We start from the raw sequence: 18,420 nt of genomic DNA, 5'->3' as shown, positions 1-18,420 counted from the left end.
GTGAGAGAGGCCTCAGTATGTGAGGGAGAGAGAGCGCCAGTGCCTGTGTGTATATGCAGAGAGCCACTGAATGTGAACAATTGCTTGCTGTGTGTGTGTGCAGAGAGCCTCTGAATGTGAGAAAGTGCTTGAGTATGTATGTGTGTGTGTGTGTGTGTGTGTGTGTATGCGTGTGTATGAGGGAGAGAGCCATTGAATGTGAGAAAATGCCTAAGTATGTGTGTGTTTGTGTGGAGAGAGCCACTGAATGTAAGAGACAGCCTGAGTATTTGTGTATGTGTGTGTGAGAGAGAGTGCATCGGGGGTGGGATAAGAGAGCCACTGAGTGTGAGAGAGTACCTGGGTGGGTATGTGTGTGAAAGAGAGAGAGCCACTGAGTGTGAGAGTTCCTGTGTGTGAAAGAGCCTGAATGTGAGAGAGTGTCTATTTGTGAGGAAGAGAGAGAAACACTGAGTGTGAGAGACTGCTTGTGTGTATGTGAGGGAGAGAAAGTCACCAAGTGTGAGATTGTCTGAGTATGTGAGTATAAGAAGGGTAGAAAGCCACTGAGTATGAGAGTGTTCCTTTGTGTGTGTGAAGAAGAGAGAACTACTGAGCACGAGAGAGTGCCTTTGTATGTGTGAGGGTGAGAGAGCCACTGAGTGTGAGAAAGTGCCTTTGTATGTGTGAAGGAGAGAGAGCCACTCTGTGTGTATATGTGTGTGTGTGTGTGTGTGAAGGAGCCACTACGTATGTATGTGTGAGTTAAGTGTGTGTGTGTGTGGAGGAGAGAATGAGGATAAAGTTTGTATACCCCCCTCCCCCGGCCAAATAATCCAGGACAATCTCAGGGCTACTAGAAATCAAAAGTTCCCAGGTATGGAGAGAAGAGGATTTTTTAAATCCCTATTAATTTTAATTGCTGGATGTTTGATATGTCTGCTGTTTTTAAATGTTTTATTGATGCAATGTTTGCAGTGCTGCTCTTTCCTGGATAAGGTGGTTGCTGTCTGAGTCCGGGGAGTTAGTGGTGTATTGATCTTGGGGTAAAGTGTATTCTTGGCAGGCTGTGATAACTTTTATTGGAGCTATGTAAGTATTATCTCAAAATACTGTACATGAGCTATTGAGACAATACAGGGCCCGTCTTTAGGTGTGAACATCTCTGATCTGACATCTGAAGAAGGGGCCTATGTAGTCTTAAAAGCTCTTGTACAATATGTTAAGGTATTTGCAGGCAGTTTTAGGAATTTTGGCTTGTTCTGTTTACCGAATAGGTGGTGTATTGGTGTTTTAGGGCCCTTGTTTCAGTATGGGTGGTTTAATCTATTGTAATTGTATATTCATGGCTTTCCGAGAGCCAAGCCCATACCTAATCCATATTACAAAAAGTTCCGTCTGCCTGTTGTACACTGGGGAAAGGGGACAGAGGGCTCGAGACGGAATCCCCTACTATAAATGTCACCGCACGCCACTGACCGACAGCCTTCAGAGCCAGCAGTTACGTACAGGGGCCTGAGACTGTGGGTGGCCTCTGCGGCCGGACAGTTATGTCAGCTAAGGCGCAGCAGGGGGTTATGTATGCAGCGGGGGACGCTCTGCTTTTATGGAATATCCAGGGTCCACCTTTCATCTTTTCTGCCCGAGCAGCTCCTACCTAGGTGGGTTTGGGTGTGGGAAATCTGCTGGCTCCCTTCAACACCCCCCCATCTGGGGGCCGGCTTTCTCCATTCTGCCTCCCTCCTTATAATCAGAGTTTGGGCCCCTGCCGACCCTCCTTCCTGAGCCTCGGATGAAGCAGCGCCTTCACCCAGGATTTCGTGCAGGCGTCCCCCCATGGCCTCCCTCAGGAGGGGTCCCGGGATGGCGTTCGTAGAAAGTGACTCACTGCTGGGCAAGAAGGGGGGTGAGGAGGAGGAGGAGGAGGAGGAGACGTAGAGCAGTGTCTCGGCTTAAGACGAGATTGAGGCTCTCCACATATTTTGAAGAGAGAACGATTCCTGCTCTGGCTCTGTATTTGGAAAGGTTGCATTAGAAGCCGGCGCCTGTCCCTCTAGTGCCCTGCAGGTGGCAGCATCTTTCTGCGGTAAAACTCCCCAACTCCCTTGCACACGGGCCACTTTCACAGACGCCAAGTGACCCACTTTCTGGAGACAGACATTGTGGCCAGCCCTAGTTCTGTAACTTAAACTGAAAGTGCATCGTGAGATTTATTGCTTCTCCCATACAGACGCAGCACAACAGACACCACAATTCACTGCTGGTGGGCCGGGGGGGGGGGGGGGGGGGGGTGTCAGAAAAGCCAGCCCAGGGGGTCTCTTACAGGCCGATTCAGTAAAGTCCACTCACCTGTGCGCGCGATACAGTATTTAAACGAGGTCCGGCGGTAGAAACGGGCAAAAGGAGGCACTAGGGACACCAGCGCGTCCCTAGCGCCTCCTTTTTGACAGGAGCGGCGGCTGTCGGCGGGTTTGACAGCCAAGGGCTCGGAAACCGGACACCGGCAAAATTGAGCGTTCGGTTTTCAACCCGACAGCCGCCGGCCGACTTCCAATTTAAAAAAAAAATTTTTTTTTAACTTTTTTTACTCTTCGGGACCTCCGATTTAATATCGCCATGATATTAAGTCACAGGGTGCACAGAAAAGCAGTTTTTACTGCTTTTCTGTGCACTTTCCCGGTGCCTGAAGAAATTAGCGCCGACCTTTGGGTCAGCACTAATTTCTGAAAGTAAAATGTGCGGCTTGGCTACACATTTTACTTTCTGAATCGCGCGCGAATATCTAATAGGGCCTTCAACATGCATTTGCATGTTGAAGGCACTATTAGGTTCGGCGGGTTGGACGCGTGTTTTCCGCCCCCTTACTGAATAAGGGGTAAGGGAAAACGCGCGTCCAATGGCAGGTTAACAGTGCGCTCCGTCGGAGTGCGCTCTACTGTATCGGCCTGTTAGGGAGCAGCTTCCTCTACATCTCTGGGCGCTGCTGATTCTGCGCGGGTCCCACTCCCCATCGGTTTGTGTTCTCTGCCTTGCTCATCTCCTTCTGCTCAGCCGGGACTAGCAGTAGCCACGGGCAACAACACGATGAGGTCTGACCTTCTACCTAACAGGCAGGGCATTTAAAATCAGGAAACACGGGGAAAGGGAGAGAGAGTCGTGCTGAGCAAGGAAGAGGTTCAGAGGGCTGTCCAGGGGCCACAGAGAAACTCCAGCCAGACAAAACTCTCTTCCCTCCCTGGTGAGTTAACCTTGGCAGGAGCACCTTCTCTCAACCACACCTTTTATAGCTGCCAGGGTTGTTTCGCTCCCTTACCATCAGTTCCCCAGAGCCAGGCAGAGCTCCAGAGCCTCAATGCCTGGATGGCAGGGATGGTGCAGGGAAGAGGATTTTTAGGTTTGTTAGGAACTGGGGAACATTCTGAGGATTGGGGAGGCTATTCTGACAGGACGGGCTCCACCTTAACCAGAGTGGATCCAGGCTGCAGGCACTAACCTTTAAAAAGGAGATAGCGCAGCTTTTAAAACTGGATGATGGGGGAAAGCCGACAGTCGCTCAGCAGCGCATGGTTCAGAGGGAGGTATCTTTGAAGGATACTAAGAGATCAGGGAAATTCGGGCATCCCAGAAGAGAGGTATAAATGCTAAAGTGGACCAGGTGTCTTTTAAGTAAAGATTCCAACTTACCCCGTCAACTGATAAGCAGGTTGTTAATACAAACAAGAAACATACTTTGAAATGTCTGTATACAAATGCTAGAAGTCTTAGAAAAGCAAGATGGGAGAGTTAGAGTGCATAGCACTAGATGAGGAGGGAGATATAATTGTCATCTGAGAGAAGTGGTGGAAGGAGGATGACCAATGGGACACTGAGATACAAATTACGTGGCAATGATAGAATGGATCAAATTGGAGAAGGCGTGGCAGTATATGTTGTTATTATTTCTATTCTTTTATACTTCTTGTTACCCCCCTCCCAGTTTTGATTTCCCTGTTAAAATGTAATTTCCTAGCTTAACCCGCTTGCTGTAAACCGGCATGATGTCCACAACTAATGCCGGTATATAAAAATGTTTAAATAAAGAAATAAAGAAATGTTACAGAGGGCATAGAGTCTAGAAAGGGGGAATTGGATTCATACAAAAACCAACGCAGGCCCTGACTATTATGATCTGGGGTACTGTTAAGCATGGTAGTAACCTGCACAGAGGGGTAGTTACTACCCTTATCATAAGGCTTGGAGATAACCTGCACAGAGGGGCAGTTACTACCCTTATCATAAGGCTTGGAGATAACCTGCACAGAGCAGCAGTTACTACCCTTATCATAAGGCTTGGGGATAACCTGCACAGAGGGGCAGTTACTACCCTTATCATAAGGCTTGGAGATAACCTGCACAGAGGGGCAGTTACTACCCTTATCATAAGGCTTGGAGATAACCTGCACAGAGCAGCAGTTACTACCCTTATCATAAGGCTTGGGGATAACCTGCACAGAGCAGCAGTTACTACCCTTATCATAAGGCTTGAGGATAACCTGCACACAGCAGCAGTTACTACCCTTATCATAAGGCTTGGGGATACCCTGCACAGAGCAGCAGTTACTACCCTTATCATAAGGCTTGGACATAACCTGCACAGAGCAGCAGTTACTACCCTTATCATAAGGCTTGGAGATAACCTGCACAGAGCAGCAGTTACTACCCTTATCATAAGGCTTGGGGATAACCTGCACAGAGAGGCAGTTACTACCCTTATCATAAGGCTTGGGGATAACTGCACAGAGCAGCGGTTACTACCCTTATCATAAAGCTTGGGGATAACCAGCATGGAGAGGCAGTTACTACCCTTATCATAAGGCTTGGGGATAACCTGCATGGAGGGGCAGTTACTACCCTTAACATAAGGCTTGGGGATAACTGCACAGAGCAGCAGTTACTATCCTTATCATAAGGCTTGGGGATAACTGCACAGAGCAGCGGTTACTACCCTTCTCATAAGGCTTGGAGATAACCTGCACAGAGCAGCGGTTACTACCCTTATCATAAGGCTTGGGGATAACTGCACAGAGCAGCGGTTACTACCCTTATCATAAGGCTTGGGGATAACCTGCACGGAGAGGCAGTTACTACCCTTATCATAAGGCTTGGGGATAACCTGCACAGAGAGGCAGTTACTACCCTTATCATAAGGCTTGGGGATAACCTGCACAGAGGGGCAGTTACTACCCTTATCATAAGCCTTGGGGAGTAACCTGCACGGAGAGGCAGTTACTACCCTTATCATAAGGCTTGGGGATAAACTGCACAGAGGGGCAGTTACTACCCTTATCATAAGGCTTGAGGATAACCTGCACACAGCAGCAGTTACTACCCTTATCATAAGGCTTGGGGATACCCTGCACAGAGCAGCAGTTACTACCCTTATCATAAGGCTTGGACATAACCTGCACAGAGCAGCAGTTACTACCCTTATCATAAGGCTTGGAGATAACCTGCACAGAGCAGCAGTTACTACCCTTATCATAAGGCTTGGGGATAACCTGCACAGAGAGGCAGTTACTACCCTTATCATAAGGCTTGGGGATAACTGCACAGAGCAGCGGTTACTACCCTTATCATAAAGCTTGGGGATAACCAGCATGGAGAGGCAGTTACTACCCTTATCATAAGGCTTGGGGATAACCTGCATGGAGGGGCAGTTACTACCCTTAACATAAGGCTTGGGGATAACTGCACAGAGCAGCAGTTACTATCCTTATCATAAGGCTTGGGGATAACTGCACAGAGCAGCGGTTACTACCCTTCTCATAAGGCTTGGAGATAACCTGCACAGAGCAGCGGTTACTACCCTTATCATAAGGCTTGGGGATAACTGCACAGAGCAGCGGTTACTACCCTTATCATAAGGCTTGGGGATAACTGCACAGAGCAGCGGTTACTACCCTTATCATAAGGCTTGGGGATAACCTGCACGGAGAGGCAGTTACTACCCTTATCATAAGGCTTGGGGATAACCTGCACAGAGAGGCAGTTACTACCCTTATCATAAGGCTTGGGGATAACCTGCACAGAGGGGCAGTTACTACCCTTATCATAAGCCTTGGGGAGTAACCTGCACGGAGAGGCAGTTACTACCCTTATCATAAGGCTTGGGGATAAACTGCACAGAGGGGCAGTTACTACCCTTATCATGAGGCTTGGGGAGTAACCTGCATGGAGGGGCAGTTACTACCCTTATCATAAGGCTTGGGGATAACTGCACAGAGCAGCAGTTACTATCCTTATCATAAGGCTTGGGGATAACTTGCACAGAGAGGCAGTTACTACCCTTATCATAAGGCTTGGGGATAACCTGCACAGAGGGGCAGTTACTACTCTTATCATAAGCCTTGGGGAGTAACCTGCACGGAGAGGCAGTTACTACCCTTATCATAAGTCTTGGGGATAAACTGCACAGAGGGGCAGTTACTACCCTTATCATGAGGCTTGGGGAGTAACCTGCATGGAGAGGCAGTTACTACCCTTATCATAAGGCTTGGGGATAACCTGCATGGAGGGGCAGTTACTACCCTTATCATAAGGCTTGGGGATAACCTGCACGGAGAGGCAGTTACTACCCTTATCGTAAGGCTTGGGGATAACTGCACAGAGCAGCAGTTACTACCCTTATCATAAGACTTGGGGATAACCTGCACAGAGGGGCAGTTACTACCCTTATCATAAGGCTTGGGGATAACTGCACAGAGCAGCAATTACTACCTTTAAGAGAAACATGGGAGTAACCTGAATGGCACGACAAATACTAGTAGAAGAAGCTTGCTGGGCATACTGGATGGACCATTTGGTCCTTTTCTGCCGTCATTACTATGCTACTATAGATATATCTATCTGTAGGATAAAAGTTCTGCAGGAAACAAAATGCACTGTACATGAAAAGGGGCGATAGTATAGCAATGGGGGTCTATTACCATCCACCTGACCATAATGAACAGACAGACAATCAAAAGCTAAAAGAAATTAGGAAAGCTAACAAAACCAGCAGCACAGTAATAATGGGTTATTTCAATTATCCCAGTATTGACTGGATTACTGTTACATCAGGACATGCTACAGAAGTAAACTTCCAAGATGAAATAAATGACTGCTTCATGGAGCAGCCGGTACCAGAACCAACAAGCGGAGAAAGTATTTTATTGGAGTTCAGGATCTGATGTGAGAGGTAACTGTGGTGGGGCCACCTAGAACATAAGAACATAAGAAATTGCCATGCTGGGTCAGACCAAGGGTCCATCAAGCCCAGCATCCTGTTTCCAACAGAGGCCAAAACCAGGCCACAAGAACCTGGCAATTACCTGGCAATCACCTGCACTATTGATCACAACACCAAATTTGACTTAATAACTTTTGGAGGAGGACACTAAAGAAATTTACTGCGACAACATTTAACTTTCAAAAGTAAAGAGTATGATAAAATGAGGAAAATGGTTAGGAAAAAATTGAAAGGAGCAGCTGCCAAGATTAAGAGTTTACAGCGGCATGGACCTTGTTTAAAAATACCATCTTGGAAGTCCAGACCAGATGTATTCCATGCATTAAAAAAGGCAGAAGGAAGTCTAAAATGACTACCAGTGTGGTTAAAAGGTCAGGTGAGAGAGGCTATAATATCTAAAAGAACATCTTTCAAGAAATGGAAAAGGGATCCAAATGAAGGAAACAGCATAAGCACTGGCAAGTCAGATGCAAAGCATTGATAAGGAAGGCAAAAAGAGAATTTGAAAATAGGCTTGCTGTGGAGGCAAAAACTCATAATAAAATCATTTTCAGGTACATTCAAAGCAGAATGCCTCTGAAGGAGTCAGTTGGACCATTAGATGATCAAGAGATAAAATGGGCACTTAGAAAGACAAGGCCATATTGAAGAGATTAAATGAATTAATTGCTTCATTCTTTTCTGATATAAACAAGATACCCATGTCAGAAATTATTTTTAAAGGTGACGATTCAGAGGAACTGAAACAAATCTCAGTGAACCTAGAAGATATAATAAGGCAAATTGACAAACTAAAGGATAGCAAATCACTTGGACCAGATGGCATATATCCTAGAGCAGTGATTCTCAATCTGACAGATTGCACACTACATTTAATTTATTTATTTATTATTTATTTTTCACATTTATATACCGTTTCACCAATGCATAATTGAACGAAGCGGTTTACAATAATTTCACAGAAATCAAAAATAATGAAAAGAAAAATAGAGAAAGAAAAAAAAGAAAGTAAACAAATTAAAATAAAAAAAATAAATATAAAAATTATAATAATAGAATAAAATACAATTAACGTCATGATCAATTATAACAAAAATATACTAAAATAGAATCAATATCTTTAACCACTATCTTACAAATAAGAAATAGAGAAAACCAAATAAAATTAAACATAATAATCTTTCATACATAGAAAGATCCAAAAATTAGGCAGTTTCTAAGTTACCAAATGCTTCTTTAAAAAAGTAGGTTTTTAGGGCTGTTTTGAATTCTTTCCTATTATGTATTTGTCTTAGGAAGTCCGGTAAAGCATTCCACATTTAACAGCTATACTAAAAAAAAGAAATCCTAGATATTTTATTGTTGAAAATGATGCAGGTGAAAGATAACATTTTTTAATTTCAATAACTGCTTATAAAATATCATTATTAAATGCTTTTTTCCACAAACATGTTTATCTTTGCCTACTGCATCAGTGAGAAATCTGGGACTGATATGCTTATGCAGCACACAGTTTTTCAATATAGACTCTCATGTATTCACTGTCAACCTCAGAAAGTTCTGACCTCTTTTGCAGTTTATACAGAGCAGAGTTAGGAAATTTCCCCTTTCAACTCACCATACAAAACATATATTCAAATTCTGATATCCCCGTCATTAATAACACTTTAAAACCCTTCCCTGCCAGCCGCTTTGTGAAATAACATGAAAACCTGCTAAAAAGACATTTAGAAATTATATAGCATAGCAGCTATACCATAAGAGTACGAATTCCCAGGGCTTGAACAGCAACAACCTCACCTATGAAAAAGCAACACTGCAAATATAGAACCCAGTACACTTACTATTGGAAAAGCAAAGAAAGCCCCACTGCTCTAGATTCCTACACAGAATCTACATCCTAGTTAGGAGATATGAAAACTTTTAATAAGAATTTGAAAAATTTGGCTTTCCGGAATTGCGTTTAAAGAGACTGATTGAGAATTGTTTTATTATCATACGTTTAAAGAGAGTGGCTGAGAACTGTTTTAATTATCATATTTTATATACTTACCAAGCAACTATATTCTACAACTGAGAATACGAGACTGAAAACGTACCTAAATACTATGAATTTTAGATTTATATCATGAACGCACTTTATTATGTTTTATTTCTTGATTAATTTAATTTATTTCAATGGGGTGATTTTATATTATCCGATTATTTTAATTGTGTTTATTTTTATAATAATTTAGTAGATGTGTTTTATATGAATTTAAACTGTACTTTTATTTGCATTTTATGTTTGGAAACCGTTGTGATGACCTGTCTGAACGACGGCATATAAGAATTTTATAAATAAATTAAATAAACAAATAAACAAATGCCTCGCCTCTGTTAAGCATGCAGAATGCAGTCTGACTTGTATCTAATACAGAAAAAGAGACCATAAATTATAAACAAGCATACAGAGAAAAACTGAAACTCCAAGGAGGGGGGGGGGGGGGGGGAGGGGGAGATGCAGCAGGATGACGGCAGGATACAGCATGCCTGCAACATTTCTGGCTTGGATTGGTGGAGGCGGTGACTTCCAGGGGTGAGGGAAAAGCAGGAACGGAGAGAAGTGATGAGGACTTTTATGTACCAGGCTGCTGACTCTGCACTCTCCTCAAGCAGAAAAGCACATGTGGCTGTTATAGAACGCATAGGCTTGCTATGTCAAAGTTTTGGTGACACGCCTTCCACCCCTTGGTGACACACTGGTTGAGAACCACTGTCCTAGAGTATTGAAAGAACTGAAAAATGATATTTCAGACGTACTAGTATTAATTTGTAAGCTATCTTTAGAATCACTTAGGGAACCTGAAGTATGGAGAATTGCCAAGGTAGCATCAATTTGTAACAAGGGTTCTGGGGTGATCCAGATAACCACAAACCAGTGAGCCTGACGTCACCGCCGGGTAAAATGGTAGAACCTATCATAAAGAATAAAACATAACCGTATAACCCCAGTTTTAAAGGAATTGCATTGGCTCCCACTAAGCAGTTGTTTGCACTTTAAACTGCTGGTTCTTATACATAAATTGCTGTATTCGGGGAATAACAAATTACAGAGGTATGAACCTGCACGTGCACTATGATCGGAAGAAGGGGCAGGTCAAATGAAGATTCAGTGGAATCTGAAGTACAGATCAGATTCTATACGAAAGCGAACAGTAACATATGGCGCTCCAGCACGTTGGAATTCACTCCCTAAGGTACTGAGATTAGAGAATGATCTGATAACATTTAGAAAAGGTCTAAAAATTATCCTTTTTCAAAAAGCATAGGCCTAGACGAGATGTGGTTGTTGATGAAGTCTCCTAGTGCGGTTTTTAAATAATCAGATGTTTATTGTATGAAGTACTGATTTTAAATGTTTTTATTATGTATGTTAAATTGTTATCCACACCAAACTATTTTATAGAAGATAGCGGGCTACAAGATTTTTAAATAAATTAAATTGCTGAACATATAAATAATCATAGCTTAATGGGACAAAGTGAACATGGATTTTAGTCAAGGGAAGTCTTGCCTTACTAATCTGCCACATTTTTTTGAAAGTATAAATAAATATATGGATTAAGGTAAGCCCGCTGATATAGTGTATCTGGATTTCTAGAAAGCATTTGACAAAGTCCCTAATTGAAAACTTCTGAGGATAGGGGGCAGTGTCCCATTGTGGATTGGGAACTGGTTAAAAGATAGAAAACAGAGAGTAGGACTGAATGGCCAATGTTCCCAATGCAGAAAGGTGAACAGTGCAGTGTCCCAGGGATCTGTTCTGGGACCAGTGCTTTTTAACATATTTATAAATTACCCAGAAATGGGAACAAGTTGAAGTGAACAAATATGCAGATAAAGCAAAACTATTCAAAGTTGTTCATTCACAAGCGGATTGTAATTGTAAGAGGATCTTGCAAGATTGGAAGACTGGACATGCAAATGGCAAACGAAATTTAGGAAGGTCCAAGAAAACAAATCGGGAGGCGGTCCCACGTAGCCAAGGCAAAAAAAAACAACAAAGGGAAGACCTTATATCGTGGAAGGAATTTTATTAAAAAGCCTGACTCCGGCCGAGTTTCGCCAAACAAGGCTGCATCAGGGGCTAAACATTTAAAAGTAAAAGAACCATTAAAATAACAGACAAATTGTCTATTAAATACAAAACAACATATATACAACTTAATTAAAAAATACCTAGAGTTCATATGTAAACTGGTGTGATATCTCAATTGAGATCGAATGTCAGTATATATAAAAAAATAAAATAAAATAAAATAAATAAAATATTACCTCAAATCACAATTGCTGATTGTATGGAACTACATATCCTATGTGGTAAAAAAGGACGGTGAACCAAGACCTAAATATACATATAAATTATACATAGTCAAAAAATGGAAACAATAGATATAAACATTTTATAGCAAGATGAAAAAAATTTTTTTAAGTAAAATTATATACTAAAAAACGATTACCTTAGTTGTGCTCTCACTGCTACATAAGCTAGTAAGTCCACCTAGGTACAGTATTCCTGCCGTCTTCGATTTTAAAATATAAAGAAACTCTACAGAAGAAATGGCATGACAATATTTATCTAAACAGTATTAAGGGGACTGTACATAAGTTTCATTAAAAATTCTACTGCTATATTTTTCAAAACGGTTCTGGCTTAAAAAGAAGTCTTTCGATGTTCTAATTGAGCTTAAAGCCAAGGTGACATTTATGTGGGCTTTATCCGCAGCATATCATAATAGTATATCACCCTATCAAATATTACAGAGTGTAGTATCAAGTACCTCAATATGGACTAGGAATTAGAATGCAAAATCCACATCGTGCCTGAGGATACATTACCGTGTCTCTATCTTAAAAAACCGCGGAAAGTAGTGACGTCATAACTTACTGATTATATCAAACATATCTTTCCAATAATAATTTTCAAAAAACGAACATGATCCGGTATAAAAAAGATGACAACATTATTATTATGTTAGGAGAATACACCAGCATCCCTAACTTTAAAAAACATTCACTAACAAACTGATCGCGAATACAATCCAACCTTGGAGGTAGATTTTAAAAACATGCGCGCAAGGGGGTGCACATTTGTGCAACTTGCGCGCACCGAGCCCTGCGCGAGCTGCCCATTCCCTCCGAGGCCGCTCTGAAATCGGAGCGGCCTCGGAGGGAACTTTCTTTCTACCCCCCCCCCCGCACCTTCCCTTCCCTTCCCTAACCCCCCCCCCCCTACCTTTATCGGAGAAGTTACTACTGCCTCCGGGCAGTAGTAACTTATGCGCGCCGGCGCGGCAGGCCCCGACACAGGCCGCTGTGTCGGGGCACTCGGCCACACCCCCGGACCGCCCACACGCCCCCGGACACCCCCCCGATCCCTAACCGCGCCCCTGACCACGCCCCCGACCGCCCCTTTTTGCAAGCCCCGGCAGTTACGCGCGTCCCGGGGCTTGCGCGCACCGCCAAGCCTATGCAAAATAGGCTTGGCGTGCGCAGGGGGGGTTTGGGGTAAGTTTTCGGGGGGTATGTGCGTATCTTACGCGCGTACCCCTTTGAAAATCTACCCCATAGGGGTAGATTTTAAAAGAAGCGCGATCAGCCTACTTTTGCTTGCGCATCAGACTCAAGCAAAAGTACGCTGGATTTTAGTGGATACGCGCGGAGCCGCGCGTATCCACTAAAATCCTGGATCGGCGCGCGCAAGGCTATCGATTTTGTATAGCCTGCGTGTGCCGAGCCGCGCTGCCTCCCCCCGTTCCCTCCAAGGCCGCTCCGAAATCGGAGCGGCCTCGGAGGGAACTTTCCTTTGCCCTCCCCTCACCTTACCCTCCCTTCCCCTACCTAACCCACCCACCCGGCCCTGTCTACACCCCCCCCTTACCTTTGTCGGGGGATTTACGCCTCCCGGAGGGAGACGTAAATCCCCGCGCGCCAGCGGGCCTGCTGCGCGCCGGGCCGCGACCTGGGGGCGGGTACGGAGGGCGCGGCCACGCCCCCGGGCCGTAGCCACGCCCCCGTACCCGCCCCCAAAACGCTGCCGACACGCCCCCGGAACGCCGCGACGACCGGGCCCGCCCCCCGACACGCCCCCGACACGCCCCCCTCCGAGAACCCCGGGACTTACGCGAGTCCCGGGGCTCTGCGCGCACCGGGAGGCCTATGTAAAATAGGCTTCCCGGCGCGCAGGGCCCTGCTCGCGTAAATCCGCCCGGTTTTGGGCGGATTTACGCGAGCAGGGCTCTGAAAATCCGCCCCATAGTGTATTATAAACTGGATCCCTGGACTTAACGTTGCGGTCTGGAAGTAAATTAGCTTCCTACTCTATACCTATCCTTAACAACTAACATATCTGAAATATGTGAGGCCACTTTACAACCGAAGCTACTAAAATGAATCAAAAGTTCTATACAAGCCCTAGGGCTGATTAGTAACATCAGTATCGACAGAATAAAATAAGCATTCATTCAAGAAAAAAATGTTGATATTACCTTACAATGCAAAAATGTACCACAAGCAAAGACCTGCTTATAGTGTCTGGAAACATGTAAGCTCTTTTACTATGTTTATATATAGGTATCACAACAAAACACGCAGTGGGGTAGTGACGTCATATCCTCCCAGTAATGTCAATCATGTCTGTCCCAAACAAAATCCAATGCAAAATGTAAAAAAATGGAGTAAAACTCTTTTTATATGTTCAACCAATGTAGAAACCCTACTTATTCAATATGTACAACTAATACTAATTATATCCCTAGGGGTAGATTTTTAAAAACTGCACGATCACGTACTTTTGTTTGCGCAACAGGCGCAAACAAAAGTACGCTGGATTTTAGAAGATACGCGCATAGCCGTGCGTATCTTCTAAAATCCTGGATCGGCGCGCGCAAGGCTGCCGATTTTGGGCAGCCGGTGCGCACCGAGCCGCGCAGCCTGCCTCCGTTCCCTCCGAGGCCGCTCCGAAATCGGAGCGGCCTCAGAGGGAACTCTCTTTTGCCCTCCCCTCACCTTCCCCTACCTAACCCCCCCCCCCCCCCCCCGTCCCTATCTAACCCCCCCCCCTACCTTTATCCATGGATTTACGCCTCCCGGAGGGAGACGTAAATCCACGCGCGCCGAGACCCGACCCGGGGGCGGTTCCGGAGGGCGCGGCCACGCCCCCAGAACGTCCCCGGGCCGGCGCCACACCCCGGGCCCGCCCCCAAACACCGTGTCACACCCCCCAAACGCGGCGTCACTCAGTGACGCCCACGACACGCCCCTTTTCAGAAACCCCGGGACTTACGCGAGTCCCGGGGTTCTGCGCGCGCCGGCGGCCTATGGAAAATAGGCCGCCGGCGCGCAAGGCCCTGCTCACGTAAATCCGGGCGGATTTACGCGAGCAGGGCTTTTAAAATCCGCCCGCTAAATTATTATCACCAGAAAAGATATCTAAGAAATAAACTATAAAACATATATCATCAAAAATCTGCCCTGAAAACCTGCCCCAAGCTCCCCCTGTGCACGCCGAGCCCATGTTGACAAGTTCCTGGGGGAAAAGCCAATTAACCATTATTAAGGTGGAGTTGCAGAAATCCCCTGCTTATCCCTGGGATAAGCAGCTTGGAATCTCTCTATCCCTTGGGATCCTGCCAGGTACCTGTGGCCTGGATTGACCACTGTTGGAAGCAGGACGCTGGGCTTGATGGACCCTTGGTCTGACCCAGTAGGACAAGTTTCATGGTCTGCCCTTGACCAGGGTTTTGCATTTCTAAGACCATTCCTAGGACTTTTCCCTATGCAGGGGGCTCTCCTTTATAGATCGGGTTGAGGACGTTTATGGTGTGGTTGTATGCAGCTTGGTTTTTTTGGGAAGGAAAGGAGCGATTTTGTTTGCTCCCCATATTCAGGCCCATATGCCCTGCTGTCTCACTGCCATCCCTGACTTTTGAGGTTTAAGGGGGTTGGTTGTTTTCTTGACCTCCTCCCAGCGCAGGAGGGCTGACACCCCTGACTGGCCTGTGCACAGTGGACGTGGGCACTGTAGTTCCTTCTTTATTCCACCACCAACCTTCCTGCCTATTTGGAAGAAGAGGGTTTTTTTTCTCTACCCTCCTATCACTGGGAAGGGACAGAGACGCAGAGGGATAAGACGGAGAGAGAGCGCTTTCATTACGCTTTGCTATTTTGGCCTGGATTCTGTTTATTAAGTTACAGTGCATTCTTACTTTATCACGCCTCCGAGTCTCTTGCCTGCTCTTTTCTGCCATTTCGGGACTGTAGGACACTACCAGTGGGATCTTCGGAAGGGAGGGCTGTGGAGAGAGAGGCTGGGAACTGATACCCACCCAGACTGCAGCTCGGGTCCCGGCACCCCAGTGGCTAACTGTGCGTGAGCCGAGTGGAAAGGTAAGAGGCCCAGGACATTGAGATTAGCCTTTGGGTCTGTGTGGCCCCTTAATTCTGGCTCGAAACCGAAGAGGGGGATTATACATTATTTTTGTAAATTGCTTAAGCTGCATACCTGGAAACAGCCAGACTTAGAACTGTGTCATTCATGACCTCATGTGCAGTGAGCCAATAGGGATGAAGCGGCTGACATGATGTCACAGGGGTTTAAGGCAGGGCTTTCCGCTCACCCCACAGATATAGGCAGGTTTCAGGATATCCACAGTGAATGTGCATGAGATAGTGCTGCACACACCGGATCTCCGAGATCTCCAGGACAGGTCGCAGGGTCACCAGGATAGGACTGGGGCTACAGGTTGAAGGGAACGTCAGCAGTAATATTAACAGTGACGCTGAGCATCAGCGCTCCTCATCTCCGGGGTCAGATTTCTCATTAGATACAGAGGGCCTAGGTCTGGCGGCAGCTGCGCCATACGAGCTGGCCTGAGTCAGCGGGGGGGGGGGGGGGGATCCTCTCCCCTATCCGTCCCTCCAGCAGGGAAGGCACTGGGGGGGGGGGGGGGGGGGGGCGTGTGGGGTGCAAATCCAGCTCTGGTCGCCCGGAGCGCAAAGCGTCAGCTTCCTCCAAGGCATGCCAGCACACAGAGGGGCGAGAATATTCAAACTTTCCCACAAGGGGCCGAGTTTGACGCAACGCACACCCTCAAAAACATAAACCTACTTTTCAATAAGGTTATATTTTTTCCCAGAACCGTGAAGCCTGCTGCTGGGTGCCATGCAAGCACTGCCCTCCAGGTGTAAAGGGATGCGTACAGGAGTGCGGGGTACCCGTGCAGGGTCCATGGGTGGAGATCACACACCGGGAGGCAACAGAGGGCCTCTGGTCTGTACCAATCCCCGAATAGCAGGGCATAAAGATTTTACTGTATTAAAACATCATTTGGCTTTTTTAAGTCTTTGCAGTGCTGGATTTTAGGATTGCCACTCCCCCTGCTGTACCTGCCCTCAATGCTCAGAGGGGAAGGAGGATACAGGAGTGTGAAAATAAACAGCTCAGTCAGGCTTCGCAGCGCTGTGCAGGAGAAAGCAGCAGATGTGAAGTGTAATTACTTTTTTTTCTCCCCGAATCTGCCCATGTTTAACAAACCAGTCCTGACACTGTAACAAAGAGGCTAATGTGAAAGGCGCAGGGCTGTGGAAATGAGCAGAGCACCGGCAGCTCCGTGCTGTGCAGCAGGGGAACAGGCAGAGAATGGGACGCACCGTGGACAGCTCGGGGTCTCCTCCCCGGGAGCCGAGAGCTGCGTTAGGGGCCCACGAGGAGGTTCACGGGCGCGCCCAGAGCCTGAGGCGGCATGGCGCCATCCCAGCTCAGCTCCGAGGAGATGAGGCACAGGAGGGAACGTGGGCCAGGTCCAGCGGATCCCACTCTGCCACAGACATATCGTGCGCCCCATGCCCCTGTGCAGGATAAGCCCAGGACACATCCCTACGGCAGCTCCTCCTCTCCCTCCCCCGTGTGTGAGAGAGGGATAGGAATTCAGCGCCAGTCATGGAGAGGAGGGCGATGGGCTGAATGGGAGGGAAAAGGGGGGAAAAAAATCAAGGGTTGGAGGGGGAGAGACAGTACCGGGAAGTGGCAAGGGGTGAAGGACAGCGGGTGATGGTTAAGAGCCGGAGATGGGGACTAGAAGGGAGTGGAATCTGAAAGCAGAAGGAGAACTGGGAAGGGAATAGGGGTGTGAGAGGTGGAAGGGTGGCAAAGAGGGAGACAGGGAGAGAGAAGTAGACAAAATGAGCAGAGTGTTGGAGAAGAATGATTGAAGCTGAAGTTGTGAATGAGGAGAGAGAGAGAAGAAAAGTGAGATGTGGAGAGACATGGAAAGGAGAACAAGGAAAAGAAATCTAGAGAAGACAGGTGAGATGACAGTAAAGGACAAGCCAAGAACAGTACAGAGAACCAAAGAAAACTCACACAACCAAAGCAGAAAAATAGGCTGCAATTCGGTTTTAGTAAAATATTTAAATGATTCTATATTGCAAGTCTATTTTAATTTTCAAAAAATATATGTAAAATTTGTGTTGGGTAAGAGGAAAGTATAGAAGCAGATGGGGAATTGGAAAGGAAGGAGGAGGAGTGGATGAGGGAGAAAAGGAAAGGAGATAGGAGGTGGAGAAGTGAATGGTTAACAAAGCGAGATAGAGATCAAGTGGGCAGAGGAGGTGAGAGACTGGAGAACCACCCCATAAAAGGAGAGTACCCTTGTTTCTTTTTCTATGTCATCCTCCATGTGCCCCTGACTCCTGCAGTGTGTGATGAGCCCCACGTGTAATACTGCAGCCCATGCCTTATGCTACACATGGGGGGGCAGAGGTCACTAATCCCTTTCCTAGGCTTACACTGTGCGACACCACCCCCCAGTGGTGAAAGGTGAGGCCTGCACCCAAGGACAGGCTTCTACTGCTAGAGGTTCTGAATGCAAATGATACAGCGGCTGTCTGTGGATCAGAAGGGTCTCAAGTGTAGTCCTAGGGCGGCATGTTTCTTCTTGGATCTTTCTATAGGCTCTTAGATCCTTACAGGATGGGAGCTGCAGCTCATTCTCCTAAGGTAGTGGCTCCAAATGAGTTTGTTTTGTGCATACAAGGAACGCAGTGAACCTCGCTCATCAGCCAGGGAACATTGACATGATCTCAGGCTCTCAGATTTACTGCTAGTGCTCTTATTAATACTTCTATTGTAC

General features: G+C 46.2%; 1 protein-coding gene across 16 annotated transcripts in view; it reads right to left on the bottom strand.

Moving 5' to 3' along the window:
- NRXN3 (neurexin 3) overlaps window positions 1-18,420 on the bottom strand; it is a 2,187,333-nt gene that overhangs the window by 1,767,760 nt on the left and 401,153 nt on the right. For 7 of the 16 annotated variants that reach the window (XM_029597681.1, XM_029597685.1, XM_029597688.1 and 4 more), the window contains exon 4: window positions 13,089-13,104. The exons of the other annotated variants lie outside the window; for them this stretch is intronic. In XM_029597681.1, coding sequence (XP_029453541.1) covers window positions 13,089-13,104 — 16 coding nt within the window. The remainder of the gene's footprint in view (window positions 1-13,088; window positions 13,105-18,420) is intronic. 16 annotated transcript variants of the gene reach the window in all.

This window comes from Rhinatrema bivittatum, chromosome 4 (assembly GCF_901001135.1).
Source record: "Rhinatrema bivittatum chromosome 4, aRhiBiv1.1, whole genome shotgun sequence".
NCBI lineage: Eukaryota > Metazoa > Chordata > Amphibia > Gymnophiona > Rhinatrematidae > Rhinatrema > Rhinatrema bivittatum.
Note: the sequence above shows the minus strand (reverse complement) of the source record. Positions and strands in the feature narration are given on the sequence as shown.